Consider the following 22500-nt stretch of genomic DNA (forward strand, 5'->3'; position numbering starts at 1 on the left):
TCCTTTCCTCTCTATTTTCTTCTCTAACTACCTTCCTCGTTTTTCCTCCCTCTTCCTTTCCCCTCTCTTCGTTCTTATTCTCTCTCCCTACTTCCTTTCCTCTCCATTTTCTTCCCTACCCTACCCTCCGTTTTATTTCCCTCTCTCTTTTCCTTTCTTTTCATCCTCATCTTCTCTCCTCATTTTCTCTCCATTTCATTCCTTAACTACCCTCTTTTTCCTCCTTCCTTTTCCCTTCCCTTTATCTTTATTCTCTCTCTCTCTCTCTCTCTCTCTCTCTCTCTCTCTCTCTCTCTCTCTCTCTCTCTCTCTCTCTCTCTCTCTCTCTCTCTCTCTCTCTCTCTCTCTCTCTCTCTCTCTCTCTCTCTCTCTCTCTCTCTCTCTATCCCTCTCCTCTTCTCCTTCTCTTCGTCCTCTCTCCCTTCCTCTTCATCCTTATCCTCTCTCTCTCTCCCTCTATCCTTTCCTCTTCATCCTAATCCTCTCTCTCCCTCCCTCTCTCCTTCCTCTTCGTTCTTACCCTCCCTCTCTCTCTCTCTCCCTCTTTCCCTTCCAGTTCTTGCTTGAAGGTAATGGAAACTGCATTATTCATTGGGTCTAAGGGACACACCATTGGAAGGCAAGTCCCGTTTGAATCATTATTGACAAACTGGATTTTTTCATGCATACGGAAGGTTGGCTGTCACGGATGTCTCTTGTTGGTGTTTGGGATCTTCTTCCTCTTCTTTGTTTGTTTTTGATTGTCTCTCTTTCTTTATCTCTCTCTCTGTTTGTCTCTCTTCCCTCCTTTCTTTCTTTCTTTCTTTCTTTCTTATCTTTTTTTTTCTTTGGATTAGTCTCAAATTTTTGTTTTCGTATTTTTTTTAAGGTTTTCTATTTTTGTTTTTTTTCAAGTGTTTTCTGATCTCGTGGTGCTTGTCAGGAGGTTTGCTAAGATGTTTTTATTTCTTCTGGTTCGTTTTCTATGCTCTCTCTCTCTCTCTCTCTCTCTCTCTCTCTCTCTCTCTCTCTCTCTCTCTCTCTCTCTCTGGACCGGAATCTCAAATAACGTTTCAAAGTTTCATCATTTGGAAAAAAATAAAAGAAAAAAGTAAAAGAAGAAAGAAAGGAACAGTATAGAAGGAAATAAATCACTGGAAGAGAGAGAGAGAGAGAGAGAGAGAGAGAGAGAGAGAGAGAGAGAGAGAGAGAGAGAGAGAGAGAGAGAGAGAGAGAGAGAGAGAGCAGGAGGGAAAACGAACTTAAACAAGGTAAAAGAAAGATAAAACAATAAAATCATCATCATCAGCAGCAGCAGTAGTAGTAGTAGTAGTAGTAGCAGTAGTAGCAGCAGCAGTAGTAGTAGTAGTAGTAGTAGTAGTAGTAGTAGTAGTAGTAGTAGTAGTAGTAGTAGCAGCAGCATTAGTAGTAGCAGTAGTAGCAATAATAGTAGCAGTGGTAGTAGTAGTAGTAGCAGTAGCAGCATTAGTAGTAGCAGTAGTAGCAATAATAGTAGTAGTAGTAGCAGTAGCAGTAGTAACAATAGTAGCAGTAGTAGTAGCAATAGTAGCAGTAGTAGTAGTAGCAGCAGCAGCAGCAGTAGCAGTAGTAGCAGCAGCAGTGGTAGTAGCAGTAGCAGTAGCAGTAGTAGTAGTAGCAGTAGTAGCAGTAGCAGTAGTAGTAGTAGTAGTAGTAGTAGTAGTAGTAGTAGTAGTAGTAGTAGTAGTAGTAGTAGTAGTAATAGTAGTAGTCGTAGTAGTCGTCATCTGGGCTTCAAAACGCATTACACTTCATTAGACTTTCATTGTTTCGTTCTTTTTGGGTTGTTTTCCTCCCCAGAGACTCGTGCATTGTGGGAACCGTTTGTGTCGAGGGGCCTGTGATGGTGATAGGAGAGGAGGAGGAGGAGGAGGAGGAGGAGGAGGAGGAGGAGGAGGAGGAGGAGGAGGAGGAGGAATAAGAAGGAGCAGAAGGCCGAGGATGGAGAAAGGTTGGTCGGTCTCTCTCTCTCTCTCTCTCTCTCTCTCTCTCTCTCTCTCTCTCTCTCTCTCTCTCTCTCATTTTCTATATTTTCACTCGTTTACAGTTTTCTCAAATTTACTCTTTCATCTTGTTCTGTAATTCTCTCTCTCTCTCTCTCTCTCTCTCTCTCTCTCTCTCTCTCTCTCTCTCTCTCTCTCTCTCTCTCTCTCAAAGTAATAATGTCAGCAATCGTTTTTTTTTTCTTTTCAACCACTGGGGAAATAAGTTCGAATGTTTTTAGGCCTACTGGTGCCGCTTCTCCCCCGGGGCTTGTCTCCCTCGTGGTAATTGGTGGGGCATTGTTAGCGCCACAAAAGCTAGCTCATGTGGTGGTGGTGGTGGGAGGAGGAGGAGGAGGAGGAGGAGGAGGAGGAGGAGGAGGAGGAGGAAGGGTTGTTGTATTCGTGGTTCTCCTTAATCAATCAATTTCAGTTTTGTTTCTCTAAAGTCTCAATGTGAAAGGACTTTTTAATGGATTTTTTTTTTATATGTTTGTTTGTGATTAGAGATGGTGGTGGTGGTGGTGGTGATGGTGGTGGTGGTGGTGGTGGTGATGTAAAATAAGGGTAATAATAGTAATGGTGATAATGTTGATGAAGAATTAGCTATGTCTTATTTCTGTTTATTTAATCTGATTTGATCTTTTTTCTTATTTTTCCATTCAATAACTGCTCTTTTCTCTTTTCCTCTTTCCTCGTCCTTTCTTCACTGTCTTTCTCTGTCTTCCTATACAGTTTTTCTTTCTGTCTTGCTATACAGTTTTCCTTATCCAGTGTTTCTGTTCAGCCTTCCCGTCCTTGTCTTTCTGTCCAGCCTTCCCTTGCCTGTCTTCCCCCTGCCGGTAAGTACAGCAAAGCAATAACAGTGAACTCTGACCTCTGACCCTCCGTGCGGCACCATTTTCTCATCTGCCGGTCATCTATACAAACCTCCGCAACTCATTATTTATTTCCACATTCTTGAAGCGACGCGTACATGTTTTCCCGCGGCGTGCTGTGGCTGGCGTGCTGTACGTGCCTGGTGGCGGTAGCGCGAGTGGCGGACTGCAAGGGGCCGTGCATGAAGGGGCTTCCACCAACTAAATGTTCCTACCGCATTGACGGTCGAGGTGAGGCGCGCGTGCTCAACATGAAGCGTCTTGAGCGGCTGTTCGGGAGCAAGGGATGGACGAAAGAGAAAGAGAAGAGCCTCTCAACGTCAAGGTTCTTTGAGGTGTGCTGCAACGGGTATATGTTCTTCCTCGTGCCGCCCAAGCTGGAGCCGCCGTGCTTGAATGGGCTGTGGCCGGGCGAGTGTTCGTGGCGGCCGCAGGGCAAAGGCTGGCTGCGGGTGACGAACTACGAAAAGATGCACCGCTGGGAGAAAAATGGGTGGAAGGTTGTGAAGAAGCATCCTCCTGGCGGCTTCTTCCGTGAGGTGTGCTGCAGCGGCAAGGTGAGCCTCATGGTGCCCCAACGCTCTCCCACACCCAAGCCTGCCAGGAAGCGTGCCGGGGGAGGGAAACCTGTTGAGGAAAGGAAACGCTCTCGCAGTAGGAAACGTATCACAGTAAAGAAACCCGCTCTTGTAAAGAAACCTGCCTCTAAAAGGAAACCAGCTGCAGGAAAGAGAAAACCCGATGCAGGAAAGAGAGAACTCGCTGCAGGGAAGAAAAAGCCCGCGATAGGGAAGAGAAAGCCTGCCCAAGGAAAGAAGAAATCTGTTCCGGGGAAGAAAGTTGCTCCTGGAAAGAAGAAACCCGCCCCAAAGAAGGAAACTCCGAGGAAGACATCTACTCCACGGAAGAAGGCGTCCCTCATGAAGAAGCCTCCTCTTAATAAGAAGAAACCCGCCCCATGGAAGGAAACTCCGAGGAAGACATCTACTCCACGGAAGAAGGCGTCCCTCATGAAGAAGCCTCCCCTTAATAAGAAGAAACCCGCCCCAAAGAAGAAAACCACCTCGAAGAAGACATCTCCTTCACGGAAGAAAGCGCCCCTAGAGAAAAAGTTTCCCGTTGATAAGAAGAAAGCCGCTCTAAGGAAGAAAGCCACTCTAAGGAAGAAAGCTGCTACTGTCAAGACACCTGCTCAAAGAAAGAAACCTCCTCCAGAAAAGAAACGCGGTGAGGGGAAGAAGCCAGCCGAGGGGAAGAAGGGAGCACCAAAGATGAAACAGGGCCAGAAATTGAGGAAGACAGCTCTCCCACAGATTGAAACTCCCTCTTCCAAAACTCTGCCGAAGAATGTGACTGCTCCCAAAACTCTGCCAAAGAATGTGACTGCTCCCAAAACTCTGCCAAAGAATGTGACTGCTTCCAAAACTCTGCCAAAGAATGTTACTGCTCCCAAAACTCTGCCAAAGAATGTTACTGCTCCACTTCCCCCAAACCTTTCCCAAAGACTGAACCTCCCCCCACAACAACACTCCCAAAGAATGTGACAGCCCCCAAAACCCCCCTGAAGAATGTCACTGCCCCAACAACTTCCCTGAATAATGTGACTGTACCTTCAGCTCTCCCAAAGAATATAACTACTCCCACTTCCCCTGCAGCTCTCCCAAAGACTGAACCTCCAACCATAACTCTCCCAAAGAATGTTACTGCTTCTCCAACTCTCACAAAGACTAAGCCTCCTCCTCTCACGCAAACTGCAAAGCCTTCTCCCCGGACTGAAACTCTTAGCAAACCCAAAACTGCTCTTCCAAAAACCGCAGCAGCAAATAAGACAAGGAGCCTCCAGCCAGAGACCAGAAGGAAAATTGATACTGGTGGTGGTCAAACTAAAGCCCTTATGAACGAAACAGGCTTGCTACAGGGAGAGAAAGACGTGGAGGGCGCCCTTAGCAGAGTGGAAAGGAAAGATAAACCGGGAAAGATGAAGGAGGGACACGAATTTGAAAATCTGGCTGAAAAGTTTCCTAAGGACTTGGAAAACGTAGTCGAGGAGTTTCACGAGAAGTTTGCAAAGGAAGTGAAGTGGAAGAAGCATTAAGGAGAGGAGGAGTGACTATATTGGTGTCTCTGCACGAGGAGGAAGTGAGAGGTTTGTGTCAGCCACTCACCGCTGTACAAATTCGTTGCTATTTAGTGTCTACGTATCATGTCTAATGTCATGTTTTGTCTAGTAAATTCCACTAAAGTCTGTTAAAAGAAAACTACTGATTTTTTAACCCCTTCAGTACTGAGACGCGTTTTCACCTTGATTTTTTTTGGGTATGATTGAACGATTTTATTTTCATTAGAAAGGGTCTATGGAGGTCAGAAGATTAATTGATGGCCACAGTCTCCACTATTTTACTCTCCCACATGAGTGTCTGAAGCTGTATAGAATCAGCAAATAGTAAGTAGAATGAACATGGAATGGAAACGTGTCATGGTACTCAACGGTCGTAAAGATTACAAGTCCTTGCATTGTTTTATCTCAACGTCACACTGAGCTCATTAACCTTTGACATCCAGCTGGTTTATTGGAACTCGTTAATCTAGTCCCTTATAACTCGATGTCGTAGAAAACTAGACCCTCTTAGATTGACATATTTTCTTGACAACACAGACGTCGTTGGTTTGGGGACTGCACCAGTGAGGCTTTGTGAAATCATGTCATCAGAGCCTGAATGAGAGTACAGGCCAGCCACCGCAAGTAGAGGCTTAATTAACCTCTTTAGTACCAAGCCGCATTTCCATATTCACTCAGCTTACTATTTGGCGATTTTATACAGCTTCATAAACTCATGTGAAGATTGAAATAATGAAGACTCTGGCTATTAATCTTCTGACCTCCATAGAACATTCCTAATGTCAATAAAATCGTCTAATAACACCCAAAATTCATGGTAAAAATGTGTCCCAGTACTGAAGGAGTTAAATTATCACTGGAAGCATGAAACACACTTAAAAATCCAGACCAAACCCACAAAGGCAAGTTGAAAAAAGAATGCATTGAATACAAGATACCGCCTAGACGCCTTTGAGAACACCACCGTGAAAGTCTTAACACCTCGAACGTCCTGAGGCATTTCTGAAGACGGAAGCGCTGACGAGACCAAGACACGACGACTTAATTCTTGATAGTGCGTTGGTCTTCCCTTCCTCTCGTCAGGCTCCGGGCAGCGCCGCAGGACTGGCAGGCCTTTATGCAGCCAGGTCCCCGGTGCACTGGTGACGAGCGGTGCCTGGGAAGCCTAACACGTGAGGAATAGAGCGACACCTTCAGTATTGTTCGCCGCCGCGGAGGGAGACGAAGGAGACAAGACACGGAGGTTCTCAGTGGAGGGACGAAAGTTTCTCCCCCCAAAAAACCACATTTTCCTCCCATTCATGTCGTCGCCTCGTAAACAGTGAGTAATGGCCAGGCTTCGGTTGGCACATCAGCTGACGACGCCGGGGAATAGCGGGACGGGGGCGCCACCTAGCGGAGCATTCATGGGGCGGGATAATCACAACTGTTGATTAAGACGCCGCCTCGGGGACAAAGCGCCTTCACGCCTCCCGCCATTCACGCGCGGGAAGACTCACTCACTTTCCAGGCTTTTCTCTCCTCCCTATACAAATTAAAATCGAAGAAATGAAGAAATAAGGAACGATTGCTACCTCCTCTCTCCTCCTCCTCCTCCTCCCCGTGTGTGGTGCGTGAGTGAGGGAGCGAGGCAGTGAGGGGGAGGGAGAAGCATTGGTCATCGCCTCTTAATCACCATAGACGAGTATCGATCGGCCGCGCCTACGTGACAAAGGGAAGGAGTTTAGGGAGTGTATGCCCATAGAGGCGCCGTGGCTTTGTGTGCAGCGCGCTGCTCCCTGGCGCGGCTGTGTGGCGGCAGGCACGGCGCGGCGCCCCAACCACAACCACCCCGCCCCCTGGGAGAATGTATTTTTGGTGCTTAAATTAGTGAGAGAGAGAGAGAGAGAGAGAGAGAGAGAGAGAGAGAGAGAGCGTAAAATGAACGAGGTTGTTGTTATTAAGGTGTTCATTTGCATTAATATTGATATCATTGGATTATAGTAATCATCTTCGAAATCTATGACTTTTGACGTAACCTAACTTGACGTAACAATCTCTCTCTCTCACCCCCGGAATGTTGCATCTCCGTCTATCTTCTACCACTATTTTTCATGCTAACTGTTCTACTGATCTTGCACACTGCATGCCTCCCTTCCTCCTGTGGCCTCGCTGCACAAGGCTTTCTTCTTCCTCTCATCACTATTCCCTCCAGCTTTCTAATGTAATAGTTAACCAGTACTCATAATCATTCATACCTTTCTCTAGTAAACTCTGGATCTCCCTGCCTGTTTCTGTATTTCCAACTTCCTATGACTTGCACTCTCAATAGGGAGGTTTCAAGACACATCCTTTGTTACGACGGCCTTGACCTTGGGGACTGGCACCTCAGTTTTTTTTTTTTTTTCCTTCTAATCTTGTTTCCTTTGGCCGGTGCTCCTCCTACATAAAAGAAACAACAACAACAACAACAACAACGTCATCCAACAAACTTTATCCTGTATAACCGCCAGTATCTAATAAGAAACTACTACTACTAATTATACGACTACGACTACGACTACTACTGCTACTACTACTACTACTACTACTACTACTGCTACTGCTACTGTTACTGTTACTGTTACTGTTACTGCTGCTACTACTACTACTACTACTACTACTACTACTACTACTACTACTGCTACTACTACTACTACTACTACTACTACTACTACTACTACTACTACTACTACTACTACTACTACTACTACTACTACTACTACTACTACTACTACTACTACTACTACTACTACTATTACTACTGCGACTACTACTGTTGCTGCTGCTGCTACAACAATAATAATCTCACTAGTTACGACTAAAGAAAATACTAACTTTTTTTTCCTTCCATCTCCACCCATCCCACACCAAAATATTTGTAATACCTTTGATAATAATGACAATGATGATAATGATGATAATAACAATAATAATAATATCTCAACGAGAGGGAATGGCCATTGAAAAGGAGGAGGAGGAGGAGGAGGAGGAGGAAGAGATGGAGGAGATGGAGATGATGGAGATGATGGAAATGGAGATGGATAAGACAGAAAAAGAGATAGTCGCGCCGTCACTTCACAAGACACCTTCAAAACACCAAGTCGCAGTAACCGTGTGTGTGTGTGTGTGTGTGTGTGTGTGTGTGTGTGTGTGTGTGTGTGTGTGTGTGTGTGTGTGTGTGTGTGTGACGAGGCGCTGGTAAGTGAGTGAGTGAGTCTGAAGTGTGTGTGTGTGTGTGTGTGTGTGTGTGTGTGTGTGTGTGTGTGTGTGTGTGTGTGTGTGTGTGTGTGTGAAAGCGAGGCTGGTGAGGAGGACCGTCGCTGGAGAGTTGAGGACATGTGGCGAGGGAACCTTGCTGGCTGGTGGAGGAGTTGCTTTGATGACAGGCTTGGCGAGGTGGTGGTGGTGGTGGCGGTGATGGTGGTGATCGTGGTAGTGGTGGAGGAGGAGGAGGAGGAGGAGGAGGAGGAGGAGGAGGAGGAGGAGGAGGAGGTGATGAGCCAAGGCGGCGGGGGTTTAGCCAGTGTTGGTGGTGGTCACGCGGGACTCGCGCTGCGGTGGTGGACTGAGTCAGTGCACCTGTTTTCTTGAGTCTGTCTGGGTACAATATTTCCTCTGACACTGAAAAAAAAAAAAAAAAAAATGGAGTGGGACTAGTAGTAACATTAATAATAGTAATATACGTATATGTACGTACGTATGTATGTATTTGTACGAATGCATGTATGTATGTATGCATATATATATATATATATATATATATATATATATATATATATATATATATATATATATATATATATATATATATATATATATATATACACACACACACGAAAATAATTAGGTCAGACTGGGTTGCCATCGCCTTGCAGCGGCCTTAGCGATGATGAACGAATGGAGAGACAGATGACAACTGCAGTTTAACATTAACAAATACAAAGTTGTTAGAGTAGGTAAAGAAACCCTCACGGCAGAGAATGAAAGGTTTGGGAGGCATAGTTAACTATGTATACTCCATCTAAGAAAATGCATTGTGGCCGGAAATAGGAGAAGGAGGCGGCGGAGGCGGAGGCTCGTAGTTAGGGCGTCTCATGAAAAGGAGCGGCGTGGCGCGTGCCCTCTGGCCGGCCGGCAGTGCCATGCGAGGCCTGTGGATGGTGGACAGCAAGGTGAACACGCTCGTGACGGCTGGCACCGCGGTGCACGTCCTGTGGACAGGGGCGGTGTGGCACGTGGCATCAAGACGGCATGCACTGCACTGCTGGCCATCCGCAATGCACGCAGCTCGTGGCATCCTTTGCTTGCTGCGTCTTGGCGCTGCGCATTCTGTGGACAGCAGGCCGCGCTGCATGCCTTGTGGATGGCGAAGGGCGCGGCACACACCACTCTTTAAGTGACAAAATTCACAGGATCGGTGATTAGAATGCGCAAAACAGGAAATAATGGATTAAAGCTTAGAAAAAAAAAAGATGAGAAGAAACTGGTTTGCAAACAGAGCAGTAGATGAATGGAACGGACTCGTAATCAGCTTGTTAGTGGTGTGTCGTTAGGAAACATTAAAAGACGATGAACAAATTTATAGATATTGCTGATAGGTGGAGAGAGATAGGCATGTTTCACACAGGGAGTGTCACCTGTAGGCCTGGTGGTCTCTTGCAGCCTACCTTCTCCTGTGTTCTTATGTTCTAGTAGAAGCAGTAGTGTTGGTGGTGGTGGCGGTGTTAGGAATAGTAATAAAACTGTAGTGCCACCATCAATATCATTCTTAATTTTCATGAGCAGTCTCCATTCCTCTCAGCAATGTCACATTCAATAACAACATTTTCATAACGGAGTCCTTTTCTTCTCATCCCAACCACGCCTTCCCTCCTAATAAGTCCGCATTCACCTTTACTCCTTCATTATCCATTTTTACAACGCTATGTACACACACACACACACACACACACACACACACACACACACACACACACACACACACACACACACACACACACACACACACACCTCTTGCAGCTAATTTCCTTTTATTTTTTCAACCCTACTTCCTCCTCCTCCTCCTCCCTCCTCCCTCCCTCCCTTCCCCCTCCCTGTCCTCGTCCTGCTGCTGCTGCTCTCTTAAAACCAGGTGGGGCCTCGTGTCAATGAAATCATCAGCCTCACTGGATTCCTTTTGTCTTAAATGCAGAGGAAAAATGCAGATGACGAGAGCAGCCGATGCCGGGGTTAAGGAGGAAGCCAATGCTATCCCACACAGGGACCTCGAGATCAGGAAGGGCGGGATTCTGACCATTAGAAACCTCAGAATCGGCTTTAAGGGAGGTGGTATTGTGGGACTGTCCTCCGCGCCGCTCCATCCACGCGTGTTTCGGCAGCGGTGTGCAATTGCAATAAAGATTCGCAACTGCTCGTCCCACGCCCGCCCGCGCCTTTGTCTCCCCATCGACCGCGCGCCTCTCCTCACCTAAGCGCAGCCGAGTAATTATCCCGGCCGACACTGATTAATTTTTCGCTCATTCTCTTCGGTCCTCAGCGCGCGAGGCGAAGTAGTGCCCTACCTAGCCTGGGTTGGGAGTTCCTGGTCTGGTTGGTTATCCCCTTCCTCATTTTTCTTATTGTCTTTTCTTCTTTTCACTTCCTCTTGTCGTCGTCTACCTCTTCTTACCTTATCTGTTTCTCTGTTTTGGTTGTTCATCTCTTCTTTTCTCGTCTTTAGGTCTTCTCTCTCTCTCTCTGCTTTCCATTTCTTTTCCTCGTCTTTAGCATTCATTCATTCATTCATTCTCTCTCTCTCTCTTTGCTTTCCATTTCTTTTTTCCTTGTTTGTACTTCCCAGTTATCCTCGTCCTCTTACTTTCATACCTTTTCTCTTCTAGTTTTGGTTATCTTCTGTGTTCATGTCACTAGTTCCCCTCCTTTTCTCCTTGCCTTCTATTCCTTCTCCTTTTCCTTATCTCTAATATCTCTCTCTCTCTCTCTCCTTGTTCGCGTCTATTGCTTCTCTTTTCTTCATTTCTTTACTCCACCTCTTTCTTCTCTTTATCCTTCTCTGCTCTTTCTCCTTCTCCATATCTCTAATTCTTGTCCTTTAGTCTTTCTCCTCATTTTCCTCGTCTCTCTAGCCATTTCATTCTCCTCCATCTTTTTTTTTATTTTCCTATTCAGTTCTCATAGTTTTCCTCCTCCTCCTCCTCCTGTGATTGTGTTTGTCCTCCTTTCTCCTGCAGTGTCACCAGTGTTTGTTTCGTTGTGGCGGTAGTAATGCTGTAATCTGTGACTCGTGCTCTTCTTTGTCTTTTATTGTATCTCACTTATGGTTTTCCTGTCTTTCCTGTTTTTATTTTTCATTATTGTTTGCACTGTATGATATTTCTTCTACTACTGCTGGTGCTACTGTTACTGCTACTACTGTTACTGCTACTACTACTACCACTACCACCACTATAACCACTGCTGCTGCTACTACTACTACTACTACTACATGACACTAATAAGCAGTAACAACCGCCACGTGAACTCCACCGAGCGAAGAGACAAACAAGTGAGCAACAACCAATAATTATTCTCATTGTTATTTCCGAGGCAATACTCTAAAGTGATTAGTGTTGCATTAATGACGCCGCTCTCTCTCTCTCTCTCTCGTTTCAGGTTTGTGAAAATGTGATTATTGATGTGAAAAAAAGATCATTGTAATTTTTTTTATGGTAGTTGGTCCTTTTATTTAGATGTGTGTGTGTGTGTGTGTGTGTGTGTGTGTGTGTGTGTGTGTGTGTGTGTGTGAATTTCTATCTTTCTATCTATCACTTTGTCTCTTTCTATCTATGCATCTCCCGTATCTGTCTGTCAATCTACCTATCGATCTACTTCTCTATTTGTCTGTCTATTTTCTGTGTGTCTGTCTACTAACCTATCCCTCTGTCTACTTACCTATCTGTCTCTCTGTGTCTATCTGTCAATCCATCCAATCTACCTCTCTACTTATTTCACCATTAACAAATACAGAAAAAAAAGTAGTTGATTCAAAACCTCTAGTCACTGATTCCAAACTTGACTCGCTCACTCGCTAAAAACAAAAACAAAACAAGGACAAGTAAGTAACCAGCTCCAACATTGCAAGACAGAGATAAAAAAAATCTCGACGTCAACTGAAGGCTAAAGAAATGACAAAGATTCAACTCCTTTTTCGGGACCGGCAAGTGTTTCAAGGGGCTGGATTGAAGCTTCGAGTGGGGGCGAGGGAGAGACGGAAGGAAGGAGGGAGTCAGGCGTGTGGTAAGGAAAAGGGAAAGAGAGGAAGGGGGGAATAGAGGAGGTGAGAGGTCTTAGGGTGTGGTAGGAAAGAGGGGAGGCATGGAAGGAGGGAAGGAGTCAGTCGTAAGGTAAGGGAAAGGCGGAAGAAGAAAGAAGTTATTAGAGGCAAGGAAATGGGGAGGAGAGGAGAGGAGAGGAAGGGGGAAGAGTGGTTTAGCGAGGTCCTAGAGTATGAGGTAAGGGAAGAAGGGAGGAGAGGAAGGGGGAAGAGGGGTTTGGGGAGGTCCTGGGGTGAAGTAGGGGAAGGGGAAGAGAAGATGGGAGGAGAGGGATTGTGGGAAGTTAAGCGTGAGGTAAGGGAAGGAGAGATTGGGGTGTTCAGTAGAGAGGGGTTGGCAAGGGGAGGGTAACAATGGGAGGGATTGGCAAGGAGTGGGTAGCAGGAGGAGGCGTATCCAGTGTTTAGTGGGCTAGTGGAGGTCAGGCTGAGTGGAGGCAGTGGAAGTGGAAGAGGCGCCTTCACGGACTTATCTCAAGGTATTAACCCCTTCAGTACTGGGACGCATTTTTACCACGAGTTTTTTGGCTATGAATAGACGATTTTATTGACATTAGGAAGTGTCTATGGAGGTCAGGAGATGAATAACCAGAGTCTTCACTATTTTAATCCCCATATAAGTGTCTGAAGCTGTTGTGTAATATCGCGAAACAATAACCAGAATAAAAAAAAAAAGTCATGGTACTGAACTGGTTAATGGAAATCTTTTGTTTTATTCAATAATTTGAATTTCATGCTCTATTTTAATTTCTTTGGGTATCTATTTATTTACTTTCTATGTAGGGGTGTTTTGGTAGAGTGCGACCAAAGGGGGATCACAAAAGTAAAGGTTCTGAAGGTGCTTGGGTGGTTTGCAATAGGAAATCTTAACCACTTCAGTACTGGAACACATTTTTACCATGAATTTTGGGTATGATTAGACAATTTTATTTACATTACAAAGGGTCTATGGAAGTTAAAAGATCGATGGCCAGTCTTCACTATTTTAACCACTTCAGTACCATGACGCGTTTCTATATTCACTCTGGTTGTTATTTGGTGATTTTATACAGCTTCAGAAACTCATGTGAGGATTGAAATGGTGAAGACTGTGGCCATTATTCTTGTGATCTCTGTAGACCTTCCGTAATGTCAATGAAATGCTCTAATCTTTACAAATCTGAATGTAAAAACGTGTCCTAGTATTGAAAGGGTTAATCCACACAAGTTTCTGAAGGTGTATAAAATCACCAAATAGTAAGCAGAATAAATATGGAAACTTGTCATGCCCTGAAGAGGTTAAGAGCCCGTGCAGACTTAGTAAAGAGGTGTAAAAATTAGCAAGGTGTGTTGACTTAGTGGTGTATGATCAACAGCTGTGCTTGACATTTATCTTATTGCTCCGAGGGTGAAGCACATAATTACTCACATTGTCACTCACCCTGTTCTTGATTCTTCGTCACTGGTTAATTGCTTCCTCTAATTACTATTTGTATTGTTCAGGGTATCGTATTCACATTATTATTCAAACCTTATTTTTGTTTATTGGTTCGTCATTCTGCTTAACCTCTCCAGCACGACGACGCGTTTCCATATTCATTGTGCTTACTATTTGGCGATTTTATACAGCTTCAGAAACTTACGTGGGTGATTAGAATAGTGAAGACTCTGGCCATTAATCTTCTGACCTCCATTGACTCTTACTAATGTCAATAAAATGGTCTAGTGGTACACACAATTCAAGGTACTAAAAGAGTTAATTGTTTTTCTTATTACGAAACGATAATTAGTGAAGCGATGGTTTGTGTTCTTGTCTTCATTTCCATCGTTCACTGCGTAAGCTTGGGGCTGCTCGTGATATGACACTTAAACCTTCATTTGTGTAGCGACGGACCAAAGGGAAAAGTAACAAACAACATGCTGTACAGAATGAGCTACCCAGTCACATGTTCTACCAGCAGTTGTCTTTTGAAATTACACTGTGAACTCCCTCCATATCATTTACGTATATTTATTTAGCAACAGGGAGAGATTAATTCAGCGACAGAGGAGAATGCAGAACCAGGAAAGTTTTAGAGTCCACCAGTAGGAAGATTGGTAAGGTGGACAGTGAACTCCCCACCATATCATTTGACACACACATTTATTTTTAGCAACACCAGTTGAGTTTTAGAGTTCACCAGTAGGAAGATTGGTAAGATGGACAGGAAAAGTAGGGAAAAACAGAATAGGGCTAAGTAAGAATCAGTTTTTATTAAGGTTGCCAGATCAAAGTAAAAAAGAGCTAGGAGAGTACAAGAGTCCATCAAAAAAGTTATTATGATGGACAACAATAAATAAGAATAAATAACAAGGAAATAGCAAGAATAAATAAGAATAAGTAGGGAATAACAACAATAATAAACAAGAATACACAAAATAAGAATAACAAAGAAGGGAGTAAGAATAGCGAGAAAGGTAAACAGGAATCCTCATCTTTACTAAGCTTGCCCAGTCATAGTAGAGCCAAGTGACTGCTCATGACAACACAACACACCTCACTTCATTACTGTAGCTACGGACCATTGCAGAGGGAAATGTAGTAACAGACTGCTAAGACATGTGAACTGCCCCATCTCTTGCTTTACTGTCACGTGTCTTCTGATATTGTAGTATATAAGCTCGCACCAAACAATTTAACATGTAGATATATTTAAACTAAGTCGTAGGTAGGGAGAGAATGCAGAATCTGAAGAGTTTTGGAGTCTTAACAGGAAGAACTATTATTTACAGATGGAGAGTCGCGTGTGTCCTGATGTAGTCGTGTGTTTGGCGCACGTGCGTGAGTCCGCGTCACCAGGTGTGTCCTCGCCGCGCGGCAAGTGTGAGGGGGAAGAGAGACGGGTGAGTGGGTGGAGGTATCGTTGTGTGGGAGTATAGCTGCTGTTTATCTCTTTGCTTTATAGTGTCACCAACACTTTACAGCTTATATACAGAGGAGTTAGCAGCCAGAATGAGAGGCATGAAAATGACAGACCGGAATGGATTACAGGTTGTGTTGGGGATAAGAATGACCGGGAGGAATGAAAATGAGCGTGACAAGTCGAGGCAGAGGAGTGACTGAATGGGATGGGAGAAAATTATATAGTTAAGATAGAAAAAAGTGGAATATGTGGAACTGTATGAATGAGATGGAACAAAAGAGTACTTATGAAATGGTACAAGGAGGAAGAGGCGCCGATGTATGCGAGGTAGTGTGATGAAAGCCTGGGTGAGGATGTGAATGCAAGGAGTTACAGATGGTGTGATTTCCGCAGCAAAGTGTGCCAGATGTGTGACGTGGGAGAGGATGCGACGGTGGAGCACGTGGTGGTGGAGTGTGAGAGAGACAGGAGGGAGATGATGCAGATGATTCTGACTGAGTTAGGACATAAGTAGGAATGGAGTGGAGAAGACAGAATGGGAATGGATGGCGGCGTTGCTGCTGGGACTGTGTAGAGCAGGGATGGCAAACATTTCTTCAGTACAGAGGCCATATAAAATCACAGTCTTATAAAGCTGGATACTACTATATTAACCTAGAATGATTAATATTCAATATACAAGACAAAAAGCTCTTTAATCGACTCTCCAAGCATATACTCAACTGCAGGAAGAAAGTATATTTGACGATGTTTATGAACTTTTCGTATTTACTAACATTGTCGAGCCTTAGTTTGAGCACACCAGGTGTAGAGAGACGAATGAAAGGATGACTGATGCTGTGAAAGTTTCTGGAATGTGGCGTGCCAGATGAAAGGCAATAATTAGTGTACAGGATACATACAATGTTAGTTTTCTTTTGTATGTATCTCTATCTAACACAGTGTACCACAGGAGTTGCTGATCCAAAGGCCTGGTTCAGGAATGATCCCGAGCCTTCTGTAATATCAAGATCAAGTTTAGAGTACCAGTGTTTGTATAGAGACATTTAAATCCTTGAACCAAAGGAGGGAAGTGGCTGGAGAGGATCGGGTTAAGAAGGAAGCATAGATGGACAGTGATTTTATTAATTTGGTTATTCTGGTGTTTAACATTATTAATTTCCTACTTTTCTTCTCTGCATGTGGTTTCAGATGTGTGGCCATGCTGTGGGCAGCTGTGTGGGGCGTGTCGGAGTGGTGAACGCACCGCCACCACAAAGCAGGAGATGGAAAGCGGATCAAAACCCGTCAAGGAAGCCAACTAGATGGGACAGAAGAGTACGAAAAGAGGAAGAGGGAGAGAGGGAAGGAAAAGGAAGAAGGGGGAGGGGGGAAGGTAGAAGAGCGAGAGAGGGAGGAGGAAGGAAGAAGGGAAGGGGGGGAAGGTAGAAGAGCGAGAGAGGGAGGAGGAAGGAAGAAGAGGGAGGAGGAAGGAAGAAGAGGGAGAGAGAGAGGGGAGGAGGAAGGAAGAAGAGGGAGAGAGGGAAGGGGAAGGAAGAAGGGGGAGGGGGGAAGGTAGAAGAGGGAGAGAGGGAGGAGGAAGGAAGAAGAGCGAGAGAGAGGGAAGGGAAGGAAGAAGAGGGAGAGAGGAAGGAGAAGGAAGAAGAGGAGAGGAGAGGGGAAGAGGAAGGGAGAGGAAGGAGAGGGGAAGAGGAAGGAAGAGGGAAGAGGAAGGGAGAGGAGAGGAAGGGAGAGGGAGAGGGGAAGAGGAAGGGAGAGGAGAGGGGAAGAGGAAGGGAGAGGAGAGGGGAAGAGGAAGGGAGAGGAGAGGGGGAAGAGGAAGGGAGAGGAGAGGGGAAGAGGAAGGAGAGGGAGAGGGGAAGAGGAAGGGAGAGGGAGAGGGGAAGAGGAAGGGAGAGGAGAGGGGAAGAGGAAGGGAGAGGAGAGGGGAAGAGGAAGGGAGAGGAGAGGGGAAGAGGAAGGAGAGGGAGAGGGGAAGAGGAAGGGAGAGGAGAGGGGAAGAGGAAGGGAGAGGGGAAGAGGAAGGGAGAGGAGAGGGGAAGAGGAAGGGAGAGGAGAGGGGAAGAGGAAGGAGAGGGAGAGGGGAAGAGGAAGGAGAGGAGAGGGGAAGAGGAAGGGAGAGGAGAGGGGAAGAGGAAGGGAGAGGAGCGAGAGGGAAGAGGAAGGGAGAGGAGAGGGGAAGAGGAAGGGAGAGAGGAGAGGGGAAGAGGAAGGAAGAGAGGAGAGGGGAAGAGGAAGGGAGAGGAGAGGGGAAGAGGAAGGGAGAGGGAGAGGGGGGAAGAGGAAGGGAGAGGGAGAGGGGAAGAGGAAGGAGAGGGAGAGGGGAAGAGGAAGGGAGAGGAGAGGGGAAGAGGAAGGAGAGGGAGGGGAAGAGGAAGGAGAGGGAGAGGGGAAGAGGAAGGGAGAGGAGAGGGGCAAAGAGGAAGGAAGAAGAGGGAGAGGGGCAAAGAGGAAGGAAGAAGAGGGAGAGGGAGAAAAGAGGAAGGAAGAAGAGGGAGAGAGGAAGGAGAAGGAAGAAGAGGGAGAGAGGGAAGGAGAAGGAAGAAGAGGGAGAGAGGGAAGGAGAAGGAAGAAGAGGGAGAGAAGGGAAGGGGAAGGAAGAAGAAGGAGAGAGGGAAAGGGAGAGAGCAAGGAAGAAAGCGTAGATGGAGAGGAGGGAAAGGAGAGAAAATTCTATTTAGTGACAAACGTAATTCAAACGATTCATGTGTGCCCCTCAAATAAAGAACGGCGAGGTAATATAATATAAAAAAAACAACTTGAAATTAAAAAAAACTTGAAATAATTAATAAGAAATATACGATGTGGAAAGCTGAGGGAAGGGAGAAAGTAAGACTAGTAGTGTAAGGAGCGCCTCGCACGTGGAGTTCCGAGTTCCTGTGTGCGGTGCTTTACTTTGGGCTCATTTCCAGGTGTTTTGGGCATCCTAACCTCAACTTTCGACATCGCACTTCATTATTATATCAAGCTAGCTTATTTTTATTATTATTTCAGATTATTCTGGGGCATCAAACACCCCTGCCCCTTTCCTCCATATCTTTAAACATTTTTTTTTTTTTTTACTTAAAACACATCCCACCGTTCTTTCTTTAGGCCACACAGATTTATGATGATGTGTAAAGCAACATTTATCTAAAAGGTTGTTGTCTTTAGTGATGCCTTAGATTATATACCCTGTGGCCTTTACAAACAAGCAGTGGTGAGTAACATTGATGACTGGAGGCGCGGCGAGTCCTTCCAAGCAGCCAGTCAAGCCTCCCTCCCTTGGCACCAGCTCCACTGTCCTCGTGGGCGACGCCTCCAAATAGAGAATGAATAGAGATGCATTACAAACAAAGTCTCGCTTGACTGACGAATTTTAAGACAATGTCCTTAATAATAAATCATGACAAATGTAAATTTTCCTGACTTGACGAAACATTCAGTAAAACGAAATACCCTTAATGAAAACTAAAAATGTAATTTATCCTAACTTGACAATACACTGAAGATTATTCAATATTAAGATTTTGAGTGATGTTTATAATTATATTTTGAGTGATTTATATAATAAATAAGTCCCCCATAAGATTTAGTTTTCTTCCTTCCCAAGAAGAACGAAAAACTTCAACGTACACTACGATAAAATGAATGCAAATAAGAATTACATTAATGGGCTGGACTCGTGTCAGCACTTAAGGAAGAGGAACACGACCACCACCACCACCACCACAAAGATTAACAAGCTCCCTCACTTGCCACCTTTCCAGCAGCAGTGTGCCGGGAGGAAGGCCACCTGTCTGTGTCTGTCTCACTCAGGGCGGGAGGGAAGGCTGGTGGCGTGTACAATGTCCTTCCTTCCTCAAAACACCACGTAGTTGTAACATCTGTAAACATAATTTGATATAATAAAAGTATAACAACAGTATATTTATTAAACACAAATGCAACTAACTTTATTCACACACTTTTATAATAAGGGAAGTTAAAGACTAACTAATATCGTTCAAAGAAAAGAGAACAACGCTGAAAATTGCTACAAATTTTTAGACCTCATGGAAGAAACGAATAGTGGAATAGTGAAGGGGTGTTACTTAACTTATCCAACACAAACTAAGAAAATGTAAAACAAAATGTAAATTAACAAACTAAGAAAAAAAAAATACAATATACAAATCGAACACTAAACTAAGAAAAAATGCAAAAATATATGCGAACAAACCATCAAACACACGCACAACAGACTACAAACACACGCACAACACACCACTCCCTACACCCATCAAGATACAAACGCTCCACTCCAATCCACTCCACTCCACTCCACTCCACTCCCTACACCCATCAACACACTCCCACTTTTTTTTTTTATTATTATTTTTTTTTACGGTAAGGCCTATAGCGCCTGTAGGCACACTTGAAGAGTGGATGGGAAGAGCTGTTCAGCTTTCGCCCATTCGTGGCGCAGGCAATTTTATTAATATAGTGATACCCATATTAGGGCCCATATTACCCCCCAAGCTCATCTTGAGTGTAACCACCTAGAACCTGGGTATCATGGTGACATGTAGGTAACTTTAAACCACTCGACAAATGGCAAAGTGTTTTAAGGCTGTACGTGGTGGGATTCCAACCTACGCGTGGACGTCTGCCCGATCCCACGCTCACCACCTTATCCACTATGCCACCGCCTCCCTACACCCATCAAGATACGAACACTCCACTCCACTCCCTACACCCATCAAGACACAAACACTCCACTCCACTCCCTACACCCATGAAGATACGAACGCTCCACTCTACTCCCTACACCCATCAAGATACGAACGCTCCACTCCTTTACACCCATTAAACAACACTCCTTTACACCCACTAGAATACAACACAGGATAAGGTGAGCAGTAACACACCACCACCAGGACAACACAAACACACCTGAAAATATTACTGAAAGGATGAAAAAAATTAAGATCTCATTCCAACTTTGTCGTCTTCCTTCATTATCAACGAGGTCAAAAGAAAAAGGGATACAAAGCAGACAATGTTCTTGTGTCGCCTCCTTCCCTTGATTCCCGCCCTCGCTGTAATCAAGTGAGGTTCATCTCGGCATGTTCATTACTGCTTGAAAAGTTGAGAATATAAATAACGAAATTAACTTCACTTACTCTCTGCTTGGTGTGGGATGGTATCACGTCCTGCCCTTCTTTGTCCTTCCTTCCTTCCTTTCCTTCATAGTTGGTTTCACTCCTTCCTTTTTCCTTCTTTTCACTCGCTTGCTTATTTGTTTGCCTCCTCCTCCTCTCTCTCTCTTCCTTCGTGCTTCCTTCTTCCCTTCATAGCTACCTCCTCCTCTCTCCTGTCCTTCATTTTTCCTTCTTCGCTTCTTTTCCTTCCTTTCTCTTGCTAGCTTCCACACCTCTCTTCCTTCCCTGCTTCCTCCTTCCCTTCATGGCTACCTTCCTCCCCATGTCCTTCCTTCCATTCCTTTCATTTTCCTTCTCTCCTTTATAGGTCACTCAACTCCTTCCTTTCCCTTTGCTTCTCTTCCTGCCTTGCTTACTTGCTTCTTCCTTTCGTGTCTTTCTCCTTCCCACTCTTCCCCTTTCTTCCCTTCATTTCTGGTTTCCCCTCCTTCCTTCTTATCCTCGTATCTTTTGTGCTCTTCATGGCTATCTCTCTCCTTTTCTTCCTTACTTTCCTTCTTGTTTTCTTCTCCCCTCCACGGCTGGTAATGATTCACTCCACCTCCACCACCACCTGTCTCCATTACTTCCCTCGTCTCTCTCTCTCTCTGTTGTGTTTTAAAAAGATATCCACTATTTTGCTGTGTTTGGAGGTCATCACTCTTGCGCTGGCCCGTAATTTAAACTCTTCTTAATCTGTACCTGAATTTTGATGCCTCGTGTAACGTAAGAGCAAGGCATGTTTAGGAAACTTGCACGAAATTATGAGGCCTCCACGTGGCAGTCCTTGTTTAAACTTTTCAATACTGGGACACATTTTTACCTTGAGATTTGAGTACGATTAGACCATTTTATTGGCATTAGGAAGAGTCTATGAAGGTCAGAAGATTAATGGCCACAATCTTCACTATTTTTAATCCCCCTCCACACAAGTTTCTGAAGCTGTATAAAATCACCAAATAGTAAGCAGAATGAATATGGAAACGCGTCATGGTATTGGAGGGGTTGAAAATTAGATACCAGCTTACTTCTACTTGTTTACCTTATCAATATACTGTCTAACCTTTCCCTTCTACTAACTCAGCCGCCGTGGTACAGTGGAACCAAGCGTGCTTTGGGGTCCGAGGGGTCTCCAAGCGCACGGGTTCGAATCCTGTCCACGGTCCGAATATACGTTGGGCTTCCTCACTCAGGGCAATGGTTTCCTAGCGGGTGGGCTTTGAGATAGGAGGTGCCCCAAAAAAGTATCCCTTTAGCCCATAGATTCCCGTGAAAAGCCCACATGGTATAAAAAGAGTTGAATACCAAGTCTGTTTCCACTCGCCCATCACCCGGTGACGAAATATCTAGTCACACAGACATTACTTTTCCGTGCTTTGTGTGACTTGCAGGTGTCACGTTAAGAATACATTGACGTTTGGACAGGACGATTAACTTGTCATATTTAAGTTTGCAGGTGATTGGTGCAGTGCTTGTGTATCGTGGTGGTGGTGGTGGTGTTGTAGTAGTAGCAGTAGGTGGTGGTGGTAGTAGCAGTAGTGGTGGTGGTAGTAGTTGTAGTGGCAGTGGTAGTAGATGTAGTGGTGGTAGTAGTTGTAGTTGTAGTAGTGGTAGTGGTAGTAGTGGTAGTAGTGGTAGTGGTGGTGGTAGTAGTGGTGGTGGTGGTAGTGGTGGTAGTAGTGGCAGCAGCAGTAGCAATATTAGTATTATAAGTAGTAGCATTAGTGGTGGTGGTGGTTGTGGTGGCTACATTAGCGGAAGCAGCAACAATAAACTAACACCCCATCATAACCTTACTCTTCACACTCATCACACTTACAAACACACCACAGCAAGACGCAAAGCACAACCAACTCTGACCACCAAAACCAAACCAAACCAAACCACACACACACACACACACACACACCTGCCTTGCACTAATAGAGCGATTTTCCACCAACCAACACAGCACCTGCCACACAACACCCCAACCTTTGCCTCACCTCTGTCTACAGGTAACAAACACTGTTCATGGACTTCACACACACACACACACACACACCTGCCTTACTTTGTGCACAAGAATCGCATATACAACCACCTGTGAGGGTGCGAGGTAATGGAACACCAAACTCTCGATCCCA

At 45.0% G+C, this 22500-nt stretch overlaps 1 protein-coding gene and 2 long non-coding RNA genes across 3 annotated transcripts in view; 1 reads left to right on the plus strand and 2 right to left on the minus strand.

Moving 5' to 3' along the window:
* Window positions 1–2976: 2976 nt before the first annotated feature.
* Window positions 2977–4973, plus strand: LOC123499906 (proteoglycan 4-like). The gene is made up of 2 exons (XM_045248438.1): window positions 2977–4105; window positions 4225–4973. Exons 1-2 carry the CDS (start codon window positions 2977–2979, stop codon window positions 4971–4973), a joined length of 1878 nt encoding a protein of 625 aa, XP_045104373.1.
* Window positions 4974–16319: 11346 nt separating this feature from the next.
* On the minus strand, window positions 16320–18449 carry LOC123499833. Its single transcript, XR_006673121.1, has 2 exons — window positions 18386–18449; window positions 16320–16512 (listed from the first exon to the last, which is right to left on the minus strand). It is a non-coding gene; the product is annotated as an uncharacterized LOC123499833 (long non-coding RNA).
* A 318-nt stretch (window positions 18450–18767) lies between these two features.
* Window positions 18768–22500, minus strand: part of LOC123500008 — a 125093-nt gene continuing 121360 nt past the window's right edge. The window contains exon 4 of the long non-coding RNA XR_006673148.1: window positions 18768–19078. This is a non-coding gene — a long non-coding RNA (uncharacterized LOC123500008). The remainder of the gene's footprint in view (window positions 19079–22500) is intronic.

Source organism: Portunus trituberculatus, chromosome 50, assembly GCF_017591435.1.
Source record: "Portunus trituberculatus isolate SZX2019 chromosome 50, ASM1759143v1, whole genome shotgun sequence".
Lineage (NCBI taxonomy): Eukaryota > Metazoa > Arthropoda > Malacostraca > Decapoda > Portunidae > Portunus > Portunus trituberculatus.

Bases quoted from the DNA above. Each gene is read 5' to 3' on its own strand.
- LOC123499906 (XM_045248438.1), top strand. From the start codon at position 2,977: ATGTTTTCCCGCGGCGTGCTGTGGCTGGCGTGCTGTACGTGCCTGGTG. The intron at 4,106-4,224 runs GTGAGGGGAAGA...ACTCTGCCGAAG, and splicing joins TCCTCCAGAAAAGAAACGCG to AATGTGACTGCTCCCAAAAC.